This window comes from Echeneis naucrates, chromosome 4 (assembly GCF_900963305.1).
Source record: "Echeneis naucrates chromosome 4, fEcheNa1.1, whole genome shotgun sequence".
NCBI classification, from domain to species: Eukaryota; Metazoa; Chordata; class Actinopteri; order Carangiformes; family Echeneidae; genus Echeneis; species Echeneis naucrates.
Genome location: NC_042514.1, coordinates 10,852,983 through 10,871,438, shown reverse-complemented (window position 1 = coordinate 10,871,438; position 18,456 = coordinate 10,852,983). Strand labels below are relative to the sequence as shown.

General features: G+C 40.9%; 1 protein-coding gene across 1 annotated transcript; it reads right to left on the bottom strand.

Annotated features, from left to right (window-relative positions):
- Window positions 1-13,862: 13,862 nt before the first annotated feature.
- Window positions 13,863-17,994, bottom strand: lrrc8db (leucine rich repeat containing 8 VRAC subunit Db). Its single transcript, XM_029500334.1, has 2 exons — window positions 17,843-17,994; window positions 13,863-16,444 (listed from the first exon to the last, which is right to left on the bottom strand). The coding sequence occupies exon 2, from the start codon at window positions 16,440-16,442 to the stop codon at window positions 13,890-13,892; it is 2,553 nt and encodes an 850-aa protein (XP_029356194.1). The 5' UTR covers window positions 16,443-16,444; window positions 17,843-17,994; the 3' UTR covers window positions 13,863-13,889.
- Between the last annotated feature and the right edge of the window lie 462 nt (window positions 17,995-18,456).

Sequence of the window (18,456 nt, the reverse complement as noted above, 5' to 3'; positions counted from 1 at the left end):
AGCATACAGAAGGGCACATGGAGAAGCAAAGCGAAGATAGGCGCCATAAGAGTACGAGCCCTGTCTTAGGCAGGAGCTGCCATCCCTGTAGAGGAGCCCTGTAATTAGCAGGGCTAATGAAGACCTGGGCTGAGACTAATGTCCCCGCTGACCTCTGAGCTCTGTTGGCAGGGCGACAGGGTGGACTTCGACAGAGCAGAACATGATACTATGCTATAGCCATTAACCCTGACCCAGCACTCCCCTCAGGCTTACATCTGGTGCAGGACTGGACCAGTACCAAATCTCAGTGGGCAACAAGACTGAATACCTGGGCTCACAGGTAATGAATTGTCTGATAAGCCCTATTATCACTCACACTCCACTCTTAAATTCAGCCGATGTGCTTCTCCCACTGACTTAAAAATGCAATTCAAAAGTGCATCTGAGGAATCCTCAAGAGCCCTCACTTTAAGTCTGCACACTGTAGATATTCCATCATTATAAAAACTGTTTTGTCTGTTTTGCACAGCATGGGTCCTCACACTGTGATTACATACCAGAGGAAGACACCTGTCACAAGAAGCTGTTACTAGCTGTCAAGGCTTCCTAGAAATTGGTTGTGGCTCATATGAATGCACAGGAAAAATGACAAGGCTAATCTTGAAATGTATCATTTTGTTTTTGTATATGCCTAAATCCCATTTTCGGAAAACAAAATGCTACATCCTCCGAAAGCATAAGAATTACTGAGGATAGAAAGTGATTTAGAATCATTCTGGAGGTCTGTTTTGCGCGGATGAAGTACTTACAAGTTTTTTTTGTTTGTTTGTTTGTTTTGTTTTGTTTTGTTTTTTTCGGCTGCTGTAATGTTTTTTATATCAGTGTTTAAGAGGAGAATCATGGATTCTAAAATGCCGTATATATCAGCATTAAATTAGTCGTGATGACACATTTGAATGCTAACAAAGCAACATGACTGTCACTAGTCACCATTATGAATGGAAGCCCCACTGATGTGTGTCAAGCTTTACAGGTGAAAGAAGAAAAATACACATCAAACAATCCAAAATAATGGACATCACTGTAGAAAGAAGTATATAGTCCTGATTCTCATTATGACAATTCATCAACATTCTGTCAAAAGAGAATGTCTTTCTATCTGTCTGTCTGTCTGTCTGTCTGTCTGTCTGTCTGTCTGTCTGTCTGTCTGTCTGTCTGTCTGTCTGTCTGTCCGTCTGTCTGTCTCTCTGTCTGTCTATCTGTCTATCTATTTATCTATCGATCTATCTAAGACAGCATCACAAAGATGTTAGAAGGACAATAGATAGAGCTTTTATCCCCATTATTATCATTAAAAATGCAGCATCACCACTATTCTCTATCAGAAATAGTTATTATTATTTTATTTGAAATGGAAAGTCATCATTTTGGAAGAGATCATTTTAGAAAATAAGATATTACCAAATAATGTATGATTAAAAACAAAAGCATATTTCCACTCTTGTATGATTTTGATCAAATACTTATGGTAGAGGATATCTACCACAGGGTCCTCCACACATTAGTACTGTGTGAAATATAATTATTGGGAGCATAACCAAATTAAAGGCCCACAAACAACAGAAACATGTACGGATGTACTGTACTTCTGTTTGATTAAACCAAGTTGAGGAAAAGGACAGATAAATATTGTATAAATGAATTTATTGTGTAATGTGAGCAGCCAAATTAATTAAAGGGTCCACAGCTGTTGGAGGCAAATAGACCATGAATTTTTCAGTGCTACCACTTCTCCTTAAGATTTTACAATAAATATTTCTGGAGGTCTTGGATAAATTTTTCATGGCTGAGTGGGGGAGATGAAAGGCGAATGAGGAATCCAGGGGACGGGAGCTCGCTGCTGCAGACACACCACAGAGAGGTGCATCGGCTCCAATCTTTATCAATGAAAACCCAACCGGCAGTATTGCTTTAATTACCTTGCTTTGTCAAGCGTTCCACTATCAATAAAGAAAGATTGGCTCACGCGGTTTGCTAAAGGAGGAGGAGGAGGAGGAGATGGTGATATTGTGAGCTCCCCTTGTTTTCATGCCTTCCCACTTTAATGGAGGAAATGATGTAACAGTGATCGAAAAGAGAAGTGTAGCCCACCTCATGAACTCTGTGCTTTATTTGAGGTGCAGAGACCTGACTGATTTGACTCATGACTCTTGACTCATTTTTTAATCCTTCATATCCTTGAAGAAAACAAATAAACAAAAGACAAAAGGTATACTCATACAACTGAGTTCCATATACGATGAATTGCTGATAGATGCCATTGATTTGCATGCTATTGTCTAAGCATGAAGGATAGACTGGATGAATAAATCAGAATTGTGTGCAACTTGTATGTTTCCCCTGATTTGGTATTCAGGGAGGATCCTGGGGTAACTAATTCAGAAGAGACATCTGTTTGGTCGGCAGCGAACTAGCAATATTCCACCTGGAATAGCATTCATAAACAGCATCTCTTCCTTTTGACCTTGTACCAAACACATAGAACAGAGAGCAGAGGTGGTGCTGGTGGGGGATATATGTGTGTTTGTACATGATATTATGATTTTGACACCACTAAGGAAAGCTCAACACAGCAAACCTGATCATAATCATCGGTGTAGTAAAAGCATGAACATGCTTGAACACTGAAGAGACCAATCAGATATGCTCATGTATCATTATCTTTTAGCGCAGTGACCAACAATCAATTAGCAGTAACCTTAAACCTGCATTTTTTTTTTTTGTTTTTAGCCACATGGTGGCAGCTGTGTTCATACTGCTGACATGTTGTCATCTTACAAAGCTAAAATGTTGGCCAAACTAACCAAAAGATGCTAAAATGCTCTACAAAGTTTCCAAATGTGTAAGAATTGATGGAACTCTGTTGTGATTTGCCGCTGTATAAATTTGATTGATTTGATTTATTTATTTATTTATTTTTGACATTCCACGTGTCGCAGCTTATATCCAGCGCCAATAACTTCAGTGCCACTGCAGAGACTGAGGTTACAATGCTTTTTTTGTTATAAGAGCCCACAATGATCATATAACAAATGGCCATTAAATGACCATTTGATCATTTCCTTTGCCTTTAGTTGTCTGACCTTGACCATGACGTAACCAGAGTTTACACAGTAAACCGCTGTAATCCAGGGTTTTCCCACAATTGTCCAAAACCAACATTTGGACTGTGGGGCACACAATCTGATCCATTACCCTGGGGACTGGATAGTAACGGCAGGCCTCATTACCTAAACATTATGTGCTGGACCTCACAAATGCTCTGGTAGAGAAAATCTGTGGAAGCACATTTGTGGTCTTAGATTCCCATATTAGATTTCCAAATTGGTGTAATTCCGATTTATAATGTCAATATGGTAATCTGTGCTCTGCTAAGGAATGTTGCTTTGTGATCTAATATTAGAAGGCAACAGAGGATTACTGTCTCAAACAGCTCCACTCAGCACTTGCTAGAACCAATTGTTTCATTCTGTTATATTCTCAGTAATCAATGCATTCACTTCAAAGCGATGGGAAATGCTTGCATCCAAAGTAGATTGATCAGTTCTAATACAAGTCATTAACATACAAGTTGTTAACAAGTGCAGCCTCTGTACTGTATCTAGGAATCAAGAGAGCCATCGATAGAGCCAATTTAGGACTTTTAATGTCTTAAAACCTTGAGTACAGACTCCTCCACACCAGAAAGGGATCAACCACTGTTAAACTGTTTTCTTTCTTTCCTCCTCTCTGTTTTTCTTTCTCTCTCCCTCTCTGTCCTTCGTTGATTCACTCAACCTCAGCGACTTAGCTTGAAACCTTCACTACAGCATGAGACTGCTGGTATACTTCACTGATGATAAATTTATAAGCCAAACGGAGGGGAAAGTATTAAACAACCTTGCGAATAGCCTGGGTTTGCTTTAACTGAGGCAGCATATCCTTTTCATCAACAAAAATAACCCTTCAAAGGCAGTAAAAGCATGCTTAGAAAGTAAAAGGCCATTTTAGCCAAGGCTAGTGGTGGGAGGGAGGGATAGGTGAAAACAGAAACAATCCAACCTCTAACAGCCAACAGCCCCACCACCACCACTACCCACCACCCCCATAACATCCCCAAGCCCTGGCCACACTGCTATGACCACAGCACACATCCCTCCTCTTAAAAAAAAAAAATAAAAGGCAAAATCAAGGCTTTGAAAAACATACAGTGTCTTTAATAATTCAAGCACTGGTGGGTTTGAATAGCCTCTTTAGCGTCGAAATATACAGTCTCCTGATATAAGATCAGTCCCTCAGGGAGTTCCCTCACCATCTTACTGCAGTGTGCCCTTTCCTAACTGCAGTATGCGCTGCTGCTTAAGATGCAACTACCTGCATGATTATATTAAGTAGAAAAATGGAATGTATACAGGATTGTATGGGGTGTACCAGCAGTTTCGAAAAAATATATAATTTTAATGGGTATACATTTTTGAATAAAAAAGAATAGTGTTGTGAACTTGTATAACACCCTGTGAATCCATGAATAAAGTGCAAAGTTTTGCAGTAAGGCAATTATTGCAGTTGACTAGCATCTTTACTGGGGTTGTGGACTAACACAGGATTGTAAATATTTAACTATCTTTGCACCCAATGCACATTCATATTTCATAAGGTTCTTGCAGTTTATTCTCAAAGCAAAGAGTTGGACTGCATAATTATTTCAGTTTAGCATTTTTTTTTCCAACCTATTACTTCCATAAATACAGGAATTGGAGTTATAGCTCCTCAGAGGGCTAATTTAAGAAAAGCATGCATTAATTAATACAACCTAGATGGAAAGGAAGAAATCCCTAAGTAAGTAAGCTGTTGGCAGATATCAAGGATGGTTTTTGCCTTCAAAGGAAATGGGGATGGATTTGAGAGGATGCGGCAGTTTAATCAATACTGTTGACTCTTGAGGTTGGCAGGTGTGGTTGGTGCATACCTCTCAGCAGAGGCGTTTCCATCATTCAGAGAGAAAACCTCAGCGTGGCCAAAACTGGAAATCTAATCCCAACTTTTCAACTTTTCAGTTGAGATTGGAAGTGTTTAATCATGGTTAATTTCCACTTTATCCTTAAAAAAAAAAAAAAAAAAAAAAAAAGAAAGAAAGAAAAGCAATCCATCTGAAATATTTATGCAGGTATTTCTTTGTTTCTACTTCAATCACTTCAGTGCAGTGTACAGCATGTGACTTTAAATCTTTTGTGTGTATGTCCATTCTCACATCCGATGTGTGCAATAATGAAATAAATATTGAACTCTTAAATATTTTAGTGCATTCTAGGAGTAAAGTGGAATTGTTTTTCTGACAGACAAACCCGCCCCCCCCCCTCCGCACACTCGTCTTCACAAATGCATTGTGTGCGTCGGCCGGCCCAATCCATCACTTGCCGTCTGACGGGAGAAAAAGCACTTTCCCAGGGTGGGTGTTTTTTAGTTCTGCCAGCGCTGCTGTTTCAGTGGGCACCCGTGAGACCTCACTGATGGACACTCTGGTCATCACTGGCAGGGAGCTTTGGGACTCTCTTCAAACCCCCCCCCACCCCACCCCACCCCACACCCCCCCTTCTTACACACACATAGACGCACCACTCCCCACCTCCTGCTCCCCCTCCTTCTCCTATCACCACCTCAGCCTGTTCCACTCACCTCGTGTTTTCACCAGCACCTTCCTTTGTCCCAGCAGTGTTGTGCACTCCTTTTTGACAATGATGACTACTGTACCTGTCTGTATTCTCCCTTGCAAAGTGGCTTGGCCTTCAGAGACACACACTCTGTTCAAGGGCTCTAGTGTTGGGAGATTTGAATGATTATAGCTTGAAACTAATAGGCTATTATTTTTGTCAGGAAATATACATTTATATATATGGTACCTAGTAGAGGATTATGTATTACATTTTCACTGTATGTCTCACGGTGGCTCCCATTCAGCTCTGTTTTGCATCACAACCGAGGAAGCACAGAAGACGAGGGTCTTGTGCATGTATATGCTCAGAACAATTATGTAGTAATAAATCTATTCAAATTGAAGCCTGCTCCAGTTTTCCTCTGACAAACTGAGATTTGATTTCCAAAATGCTTTCTCGTCTCTTCTACACAAAGAAGCCAGTGGGGAGAGGGTGCAATCGCTGGAGAGAAGTGGGCTGGAAGGCAAATCTAGGTGATGCGTATGTTCTTAGAGTGCCCCTGGGTCTTCCATGGGTAGGTAGGATCTGACAAAAGAGATCTGTACAGCAAAAAAATCCTCCACTCTGCTTGAGCATGGGAAATTAAGCCTAGATAAAGATTCTCTCTTAAACATACTCCCTTCTCTCTTTTCATCCCCCCTTTTTTCCCTCCCTCTGCAGTTGCAGAAGAAATTATCCGTTGTACCATTAGATAAACCCAAACAGCCCTCTCCATAAGACCTCCAGTTCCTTGTGCAGTCCCAGCTTGGCGTCCCTCGGGTGTTTGTTCAAAAGGAAAACTCTGCGGTGCCTCCGGGGGATGTTTAACTCATTGCAATGGCAAGTATTTAGAGAAAACTCAACAAGTTTGAGGCTGTCAAAGCTAGAATCCAACTGTCAGGCAGAATTATGTCTCTGAGGCATCTGATGTGAGGTAATGACCAATTGCATCATTTTGACAAACCCACCATCGATGAGAACTAGGGCAGACGCCGATTGCTTTTGCACAAGTGGTTCATTTGAATTTGAAACACTGCTGCTAAGTGCATTAAATGATGCTGATTAACTAAGATTATAGCTGCAGCAGGGATGTGATTTCTGTTTTGATACAGAGCATAAATTGAGGCAGAGCAAACAGTTTTTTGAGTGGCTGATGAATAATTAAAAGTCAGCAGAGGGTACATCAATAAAGTGGTAATGAAGCGTATTTATGTGAAATATCTGATTCTCAAACTCTGCCTCTCTTCTAGCAGATGTTATGATGAACCTTACTGTACAGCAGCTCTATTCTTATTTAATGGCGCCTTTTCAAACACATCTACAAATCATTTAAAATGTAAATGTAAAACTAAACCTAATGTCACCACCATTGTAAATGCTGTTACAGCTTATCATGTCTTGTGATGATCCTAATAATCATATTTATCATTGATGTATGCCATTTATGAGACTTATTAAGTATTTTGATTACCCTTGAGCTAATTGTATAGGATTTACCTGTTCCAGCTAATAGAATTTTCCTACCCCAATTCAAAATCCCACCCCTAACAAATAATAATAATAATAATAAGAAGAAGAAGAAATTTTTTATAGCTGTAGTGGTATTATTATTATTATTAATAACTGTAGTATCATTGGTATTAGTTTTATTAGTATTATTGTTTTTTGACAGTGTAGCAGAGCATTAAAGCTGTACCATATTTCGTACACCTAACCTTTCACCTTACTCCTGACCTTGGCCCAGGCCGTAGGGTATGTATTAAATTAGACTATACATTTAACACTAAATACACAAAACACTGCTGATATCTGCTGTGTTGACGTTTCAACAGCAGGACAAAACTGAGCCTTTGGTGCCCTCTATCTGTACGCCAGAGTGGCAATAACAGAAACCAAACGTGAACTCCTAGGCTGGCGCATGGCATTTTATTTGCAGTTGAATTTTGTCATTTTCATAAGATATAGTCAGGAATTGGTTTTAGTCACGACATTGAACAGATGATTTTATTTATTTATTAATTTATTTATTTTGCTGAAAGAAGAATCCTGACCTGTTGCTGAGATTGTAAGTGATGCTGAATAATTCTGGTTGAAAATCTTATAAAAGCAGCACATCACCTAGATTTTTCTATTCACAACATTGTCTACAGGTCACTTTCTTTTGAGTAAAACTGTTCCTTTGTTCTACCTTTTTCTAACACAGTTGTGGCATGTTGTGTCCACCTGGAGTACTGTTGACCTTCTGCGAGGCAGCTACCTAGTTAAAGAAGTCCATTTTCAAGGCTGTTCTTGCTCAAATCAAAACTCCATTATAGATTTTACCTCCAGGGGAACCCAGGGCTCACAAGGTCCTTGGCAATTTTACCTGAGGAAGAAGCTAAAAGGATTTGAATCTCAGAGGATGGGTGAAAGGAGGGAGGGTGTGAGGACGAGAGAGAGGGTGGGATGCGCACCCCAGGACCCGAGCCCCTAATCTTTCTCTGCCAAGCAGGGAGCAAAGCAGAGCAAAAATGGAGATTTAGAGATGGTTCAGTGGCACTGAACCCTGAACATCAGGGCCTGCAGAAGTGGTGGATGAGGCAGGCAAACCTTGAAAAACAAGAGGTGGAAAAGGAGCACTGAGAGATTGTTGTCGGAGGATTGCCAGGAGAGCTCCCAGAAACACTTTCCAATACATTTAGCATATATGAAAGAACAACAGCTCTGTCCTCACACCATCCTTAACTATGTGTACTAACAAGACAGATGGAGGCCAAAGATGCAGACAGATCACATCAGGACATCTGTCACTTCATGGCAACAGCCTCCTTAATAAGTGACAAGGCTTCCTCACCCGTGGGCAACGGATGGGGTAGAGGGATGGGGTGGTGGTGGTGGTTAGTGTCTCGGAGCAGTGGCTGTGCAAAGCAGCCGTCAAAGTCATGTGGTGCCCCCCCACCTCTTTTTTTTTTTAAAGGACTTGTCCCAATTACAGCCAATCACATGCGAAATGTGCCCTTGATTATCATCCTGGGCAGCAGACATCAAAGCCGCCTCATATGGGTGCTGACACGAGGTTGTGCAGTAATTAATGGACTTCAGTGAAGAGAGTTTCATCACCAAATGTTTTCAAAATACTAAACGTCTTGATTTGAAGGGGGGTTGGTGTTGTGTGTGTGTGTGTGTTTGGGGGGGGGGGGGGGGGTCATGTAGGGAGAGAATGATGCCCTACAGAAATAATTAAAATGTAATTACGGCTCTTCAGCTGTGCAAGTGCTCACAAAGTGCTGTCGCTGAAGATCTGCTTTCCTCAGGGCATCAACAGAGTAGCATGCAACATACAGATCCCAAATTCTCCACACAGCCTCACTCCAAACAACCAAATAAATACTGAAGTCTTGTTACCAGGACTACCCCGAAGAAACTAAATTGGCCACTGTGGTCCAAATTCAAATGAAATTCTCCTGCAGTTAAATCAGTGATTATTCTATGAAGGCTTATTATCTGCGATAAACACCAACATTTGTTAAGAAATATGTACTCTGCCAAGGACAGACCAGGTAGCAAAGAAAGCGCTGAATTCATAGCAGGTCATTACAGCAATAACTTGTCTCCTTGGCTGACGTGTCAAAGGATATCCACAGTAAAACTGAAATGCACAGATTGAGGAGCCAGTCAACCTTTTAAATTGACATCATGTTAGTTCTGTCCCCAGGTTGCAATATGGGTTGATGGCCATTGCTTTTGTGATGACCACTTCATACAAATACGGCTGGCAGTGCAGTCCCGTTAAGGGGAAAGTGCACACTAAGTGTTTGTGACGAGCGCTAAGGCCATTGCTTGATCCCAAGGAAGTAATGAAGGCCGGACTGTAGGCGGTGCATTTCTTCATCCACCTGATGGCGGACTTCTAACAAGCCCAGTGTCAGACTGGCTTAAAGTCATCTCTCTTGTGCTTCTCCAGAGTTATCACATCATGCTTTTATTTACCGCTCCCCAGTCAATCCAGCATTGTGGAGCCAACTGTCACATTTGTCACAGTCAAGTACAGCTTAGTAATGTAATTCATAAAGTGACTCAGTTTTGAGACTTAATGTGCGTATGCTGAACAGATTACAGGCAAATTTAAAAAACAAAAACAACAACAACGGAAAAAAAACCATGCAAGGTTAAAACAGAATGCCCACTAGTAGTGAAAAACACAAGTGTGAATCCATGACTTAAGTATAACACTGTATGAGATAGCATATGTTTTTATGCTAAAATCAAGGACAAAACACCACTATAATGATAAAAATTTGATTAAAAGGGTAAATTCCTTGAAAATTAAGGTGGAACTAACCTTTGAAACAGCTAACATTTCTACGAAGTGCATCAGTGTTAACATTCATAGTTTGTGAGACGCTTAATTCAATTGTGCTCAAATTTAACATACTTTCAAGTTTAAATGATTCAAACGTCATATTTTCCACATAAAACTGCAGAAAACAACAGTTGTGTTGCAAATCTGTGTTTACGACCTGCTAAAATTATAATCTATAATTGCCACTATGCCATCAAACAGTCAATTATTGTTATCATCGGAATTTGTGATGTGCTATAGGAGAAGTTATAGATGTTATCCAGCATATGAATCAACATTATACACACATACAACACATAAGTGTCAATAACAACCATTTTTGGTTGTTAATTTTGATTTGAAATCAAGCCTATGGTTCTGATCACCACTTGTATATCCTGCCAGCCTCCAGCAATCTATAGTGCACCAGTTACAATAATACAATTTTTCTCAAGACCAATTCTAATCTCAGATATCTTCATGTGAACTAGTATGGGATTGAGAAATAATATAATATATCTATACAAATCACCTGTGGGTGTATATCTAAATGTACTTTTGCAAGACAAAGGGTTCATCATTGGTCACAGTAGCAGCAAAAATTATTGTTTTAAAATGTAATCACAATGCAATTCCAACAGAGGGCAACAGCGTCCAAGAGATGTGTGTAGTTTGACATGAAGAAAATGTGTGGTAGTTGTAATGTAAAAAAAAAAGAGAAAAAAAATCAAGATTATGCTTGATAAGGATCATTCATTCATTCATAGCATTGGTATTTATTCATTTGTATTCATTCACTATTCATAAAGTATTGCCTTCTTCAGCACTTTTAATATCACACACTCACATTGTCAAACATGTGAACAAGCCAGAAAGAGTCATTTTAATATAGTTTTTATCTACACCAAAGTTCCAGTGGCCTCTTCATTAACATTAGACAGCATTCATATAGTATATTAGTCAGTTATTGTTCATGTTAAATCAATGAGCCAAAGAACCGTGTCATACTGTTTCATGTCATTTAAACAGCAATTTTAGGTTGTTCTTCAGGGAGTTCAAGGAAAGGAAAAGGAAAGATGCGTTGACAAAACTGCATATGCTTACAAACAGTATTTGAAATTGCCAATTTTAAATGCTGACTTTAAAAATGGGGTGTTATCTGCTCTAAGTGCACGTTTGTTTTTCTGTAGAAAAATCCTTTAGAATTTCATGAATGACATCTCAGTATTACTATCTTCCATGCTATTGTCAACAAACTGGGAAAAGCACTTCAGTGGTTGTAGTGTGTATGTAATATTGGTAACATTGCTTACAGTTATAAGACTTTTCAAGTATTTTACATGTTGATGCGATCGACAGAGATTATCCTGTTGTGCCTGTTTGTATAGTTAACAGACAGCAGTTGCAGTGCAGCTACTTGTATGCCAAGGGAGGAGAATCTTGCCTGTACCCTGTCTAGAAATGACTAATAAGAGTTTAAAAATAGCCACATATGTCAGGCATCAAGGTTCAACTAAGAAGTTACATAGAATATATTTTTGGTGCAAAAACAGCAGTGCTGTGCAAATTCAATGTAATAATGCTAATAGCATAATTACTGTAACTCCTTTATTCATGGAACATTTTAAAACCAGATTTATAAAATGCTGTGCTAGGAGAAGAACACATAAAAAGACAATTAAAATGCCTACAAATAGCACAGAAAATACACAAATACGAGCATCAAACATGACAAAGCGTGAGCAGTAAAAAGGAAAAAGTTGACTGTGATAAAAGAAAGCGGAAAAAAAAAATTCAACACTGATCTGAATATTCCTTTAATAGTCATGTTATGTAGGACTTTAGATGATCTGTGTGACGTGAAAATGCAGAACAAGTGTGTTGGAAGTGGAATGCATAAGGTCATTAACACTCTGATCTGCCTAATGTAAACCAGCGGTTCTCATTTCTGGACCACGTCTGATGGACTGTAGCAGCCTTTCTGACTGAAAAGAATGTTGAACATTAAAAGGGTGACTTGTAATATGACCCAAAATACATTCAGTTTAGTTTTACTAATACAAAACTAATACAATAAAAAAAAAAAAAATAATAATAATAATAACAGCGTATGCATTAAAACACTGTCTGGGTTTAAGTTGACCTTGAAAAGCTTGTTTTAGCTCCAATTGTCAGTGTTGCAACTGTTGCATCACTCTGCGCAGCTTTTTCTTAAACATGGTTTGAGGTCTTCTTCATGCTAAATGTTTTAGTTTTTTATTTGAATCAGTTGCACTGTTGCCAGTGTTCCCTCGCAGCAGGAAGCCGAACCCTTCCATGTGCAGAATAGGTGGATGGATAGAAATATACTGAATTGTTAATTGTGTGTTTAGCTGATGTCCGTCTTGGACACTGAGAGTTGATGCCAGTTGGGAACCAGTGAACTATTTTTTGTTTGTGGTGCACAGTATACTTCAGTAGTTTTCTGTGAATGCTGTTTAAAGCATCTGTTTGAATGAATTTCCAGAAAATATGCTTTCTCACCAATCTCTGTTGGCGTGTAACCAGGCAGTTTTGTGTTTATATCTCTAAGTTCTAAGATATCTTTCTCTGAGGTTTCTTGCTCTACTCCAAGGCAGTGCAAGCGAATGTAATTTTGTCGGGAGTGCTCGCGGCATTGAATAATGTAACTGCAGTATTGCTTTCTGCAAATGGCATCCAGGGTGCTCTGGATCATGTAGACCTTGTTGCTAAGAACAATATTTCTATTCTGTGAAGAAGCTGAAGAAAATTGTGGAAGTTGTTATCTCAGGTAATGGGAGGACAGTTACTGCAGGGACACACTGCGCTTTTTTTTTTTTTTTTTTTAATCACTTGAGTGAACCAACTCTTTGAGGTGAGGTCAATCAAGTTAATGAATAAAAAAAAAAAAAAAAAAAACACACACGAAAGAAAATATCTATTTACACCCGGGTGAAAATAGCCACATGGCAGCTATTTGGCTATTCACACCTGCGTGGAACATTCTGGGGCTTCCTGTGCACCGTTTTTGTGCTGTTATAATAGCACAGTGGATGGTACGAAATGGTGCAATGTTCCCTTCAATAGGTGCAATACTCCGGGTAAGGTTTGAAATGCCTGTCAACATCAGGTGCCTGATAAACAGCACAACAGAAAGGTTTCTGGAAGTCACATGAGGTAGTATAAAGATCAATAAAGTCTACACAGTGAATGAGCCAAACACATGACTCACGCCACGATTCCACAATTTAACTTGTGTCTAACAAGATTTACTTATCTTCAGACTTCACTGACAAACTACTTGGTTAGCCTCCTAAAAAATTTTTAGGGATGAAATAGATCCTTTCACATCTGACTGTGCGTAAGAAAGCCTTTCTGCCAAAACTTTTACTACATGACTTATTGAAGTGGTCCAAGAGAGGCAAAAAAAGCCCAGGTTTAAATAGCCACGCATAACCAGTGCAAATAAAAATGTTGGTCACGGACACCAGGGCGCAAATAGCATTGGTAGCTACACACACCATGCAAATATCAGCATCAGCATTTAAAAAGGAGAACATGTCTGCAGGTGCACTACAGATATTTTGCATACAAAAGGTAAAAAATTGAAGTTGAATGATTTAACTCCTGTTACGCGTGTATATTAACTGAAAACATTATGAAAATAAACATGTAAACATCAAGCAGTGAGTCCAGCAATTCATCTAAAATTTCTACAGTGGTACCAACCCTGTATGAGATGAGGTACTGTATAAGTTGATCAGATTTCATGAAGTGTACTGATATCGTGCCCTGAACTACTGTTTGAAATGGCGTTTGACAATAGGAAGATGAAATCCCCGCTTTTCACGTGATCACCGCCCATCACTTAGACACTTGCACCCGTTTGCCAAAGAAACACTAGATTCCTGATTGATGCTCTCTTTCACCTCCATTGGGAGCGCGTTAAAGATGTGATCCTCCACGATAAAGCAGCTTCTTCGGAGGAGGCAGCACTGACCGAGCTGCGCCGGTAAGCGATCCAGACAGTTTCCTTTCAGTTCCAGATGTGCCAGTTGTGACAAGTGTCCGATTTTCTCAGGAATAGAGGCGATACAGTTGTGGCCGAGGCATAAGGTCCTCAGTTTGGTGCACTTGAACAGCTGCTTGGGGACTACCTCAACTTTGTTGCCTGTAATGGCAAAATGCTGGAGGTTCTGCAGAAAGCCGACCTCCAGCGGTATTACCACTATGGAGTTATGGCTGACATCCAGGTACCTCAACTTGAGGAGGGTGAATAATGAAGACGGCAGAGACTCAAGCTTGTTGTGTGAGAGATAGAGTGACTCCAGATTTTTCACGTGGCTAATGGACAGTGGAATGGTGATGATTTTATTGTGCCAGAGCTTGAGGCACGTCAGTCTCTTGAGGTGCTGAAAGCTGATGACCTCCTCGATGGTTCGGATGTTGTTGGATTTTAGATCAAGCTCCTGAAGGTTGCTCAAACTGAAGATAGCATGGGGGATTCGCTCCAGCTCACAATTGTGAAGCTCCAACTGTGCGAGATTCATCATTTTCTTCAAACTGTTCAGCACCAAGAGCTTTGTTCCGTCATTATGGATGACCAACTCAATCAGATGAGGGGATAGATCTGTTATGTTCGTCGGGATCTTTGTGAGGTTGCTCTTAAGATGCAGAATCTTTAAGTGCCTGAGATCTCGGAGAGACTCAAGTCCGATCATTTTATTGTTTTCAGAGTTCAGGTTACCAACCAGGTACAGTTCCCTTAAGTTTTTCAGTAAGTACACCCAGCTAGGAATCTCAGCAACATCTGTGAATTTGACATGAAGGCACCGGAGGTGATCACGAAGGAAAATGAAAGCAGTCTGCTCAACTTTGGCTGGACAGTGATAGAAGTGAAGCTCCTGGAGGTTTATCATTTGTGAGATCTTAGCTGTTATCCTGGCCTCTGGGATTAATTCAAGTTTAAGAATTTCCAAATCACTGAGATCAAACACAGCGTCCGGCACCCCAGAGAGCATAAAAAGATGAAGTTCCAGCTTTTCTTGAGAATTGCGCGTTACGTGCTGTCGCAACTTTTCAAAGGTCCACTCGTGGTTCAGACTGATCTCTCTGAGTTTGTTTTCACTCACCTCTGAGAGAAAAACTCCGAAACGCTTTGAATATAGCTGGTCATATTGGTCGACCATGTGGAGAAGAAACGCAAAGTCGTTCTTGACATCAGGAATGTCACTGAAGCTGCTCTCCTCTCTGACTTTCTCAAAGGAATACTCCTTCAGTGGTCGCCGAAAAAGCCAGAACAGCGTGTATATACAGATGACACCATATACACATATGATGGCAATATAACTGACCAGGAGCTTTTTTAACATGAAAGCCATGTTATGTGTACAGTGGAACTTAGCATATCCAGTCAGATGCTTTATTTCAGGCTCACAAACATGGTCAAAATCTATCGAGGCCACAAATGTCATTGTGTAGCAAAGGATCAAAATGAATTTGACCGTTCTGATGACCGTCTGAATGGCATAGAGCCTGTAAATCAAGTCGCTGTCTTCCACGTGGGCGCGAAACTTTCGGACTTTTTCAAACAAGGCCTTTGCTTGCTCACCGTCTTTCTTGTCCAGTATGGTCATACAGGGAATTTCACTCACAAGCTTCTCAGCGGAAAATGTGACCCCAGATTTAGTCAGCACTGGGGCAGACTGGTTTGGGCTCCCTTCCTCACTGCTCGTGGACAGATGTTTCAGGAGGGAGGAGGCGCCAGCCAGTCTTTGCTTGTTCTCCTCTGAGTCCTCACAGGCAGTCTCAGACAGAGCTTTAGTAGTCCACGGTGACTCAAAACATTTTCCAAGTATGGAAACAAAATGTTCGATTTTGGAGCTCGTCTTTGGGTACTTGAACCAGAAGTTGCTACTAACCATTAATACAATAGTGTGAATAAGAGCGAGGTACGGGAAATATTTGGAATACCAAGGAAGGGCTACATGGTAGCACATCTGGTTGACAAAGACGTACTGCTGAAAGTCCAGCTTGGTCCTGACACCTGTGGGCTGAGGCTGACTGAAACTAGCATGCTGCGTGGGCTGAACTGTAGGTGCGATGCTATCAGGCGGCCTTTTGGCCATCAGAGGAGCAGCCTGCTCCCCGATGGCACTCTCTTTGTTCCAGAAACCATCAGCCGTCTCTGGTGGCTGGGGGCTCAAGAGGCCTCCGGTTTCCGGACTCTGCTCCAGAATGGGAAGACAAACGACTTGGTCTTTAGTGAGTTGCATGGTTCCAGAAAATATGGCCAACATCAACATGACGATTCCAAGATAGTCCATGAAGACATCCCACCATGGTTTCAGTATTCGATAAGTCGGCTGGATGTCGTTCAGAGAGGCTACTTCCGTGAGGGTAAACATCCCTGGAACAGAGAATATAAATAAACAACATTTTAGATTCACTCTGATCTCACATGCTCTTTAAACTTTCTGGAGTAAAATGCACACTGTTTTGCATTTGAATTAGCACATTTCATGCCTCTTTTTTAACGCTGAAAGAGTTAAGTTCCCCTTTAGCATGTACAGGGTATTTGTGTGGCGAGTGAATTTATGAAAATCATTTGACTTTAATGCAGGACAGTGTTTTCACTTTAGCTCCCAGAAAACAATTACCAGTTTTACAGCTACTGCTTCACCTCACATTGAGCCAAAGTAATACTGTGCTGTGGAAGTCCTTGTCAAATTAAAAAGTCTGCATTTTTACTACCACAAGTTACCTTTGGGTGGGTGGCAACGTGGTGTCACACCTGGCTTTACTGTGTGAGTTATGGTGTTTCATTACTGCAAAAAACAGTTACTGACACCTGTGTAACCTCAATTTCCCTGTTGGATGACTGTATTTGGAAATGACTGAGCACCGATGAGGAACATGTCTAGGCTGCTGACGAAAGCATTGCATGATATTATAAAGGTGTTTCTATATTCTAATGGATTCATTTAGGAGCTTCATCTCCTGGCCGGGCGACGGTATAATCAGTGCACATTTGAGTTTGGGCTTCAGAAGACTGGAAAGAATCCACTGCTTGTGTCCTCTAACAAGGCCGCATTTCTCAGACTCATTTGGCTCACACAGGACAGCCTTGTCAGATTGTTATGGATTGGGAAAGACAGCTGGCCTTGAACTGGGACATAAGAGCACAAGAGCTGTCTGTGCACACAGTGCGTGCCATGTGCAGCACAAAAGCTGCAGACGTAAATCAAGCCTGAATTCCCTTAACACTTCTGCTGTGCAGCATCCTTTTCTCCATGTAACCTACTTCACTGCAGCTCTGCCTACTTCTTCCGGGTTTAAAATGCCACCTATCACCATCATATTGTCTATTAATGATGAACCCCTCACATGTGTTCAAAAACATGTACTGGAAATGCAGAACTCGGCCTACATTGCAAACACTATTCATTGTAGGTTACTACAAAAGAATTGAACAATACAAATAATGATGATGCACTGGGATTACATTCTCGTGGTGTGTTTGAGTGTTGACAACATGAAGGTCAGTACTGGTGCGGATGCAGAGCAGGCTGAGACCGGCTACAGCAGAGAGACGCATCCACAGACACACAACAGGAGGTGGACCTGAACATGTTCAGCGCTCAAATCTGCATTTAACATTGAATTTACATTTCATTATACACTGCCTGTTTACCAGATCCCAAATACTAATCACCAGTGTTAGCCCACTAACGTATCTGAGCCATTAGTTGCGTTTCTATTTGCGCTGCTTGAATCATCTGGATAATGATCGGGATTAAAGACGCACCTTCGGGTGTTCAGGTCCGGATCAGGCCGAAGACCGCGGTGCCGGTGCCGGACTGCGCCTCTGCTCACGGCTCATGTTGTTCAAGTCCTCCATTCTCCGCATCACTTCCACCGTGGGCCTGCTGGCCGGGCTGTAAGAAGCTTAGCTGACAACCCTCTGCCCCCCCCCGGCTCTTCTTCAGATGGTCGGGTCCTCTGCCCCCCTCCCTACCCGGACTGGAGACAAAGCGGCACGGCAGCACCAGCTGCTGGAGGCGGACCCGCTCTGTGCTTTATCACGGACACCCATTGGTTAACAGTTATGCTGGGATCTGCGCCATTATGTTGCCTGTTGTGGGTCTGTTATTGTTTTTTTTATTTATCTTTGTCTATTTATCTATCAGGCCCTGATGATGTACACAGAGCATTATGCACATCTGGAAATATTACATGAACAAACAGGCCTGATTGATTCCCCACTGAAGTCTGGGGCCATTTTAAGTGCTCTCAATATAAAGAATCTAAAAGAATATAAAGATATCTTTATATATATAAATATCTATCAACATCTATAAACATATAGAAATATAGATAGAAAGATAGAACTGATCTGTTAGCAGGTAATTTCCCACAACA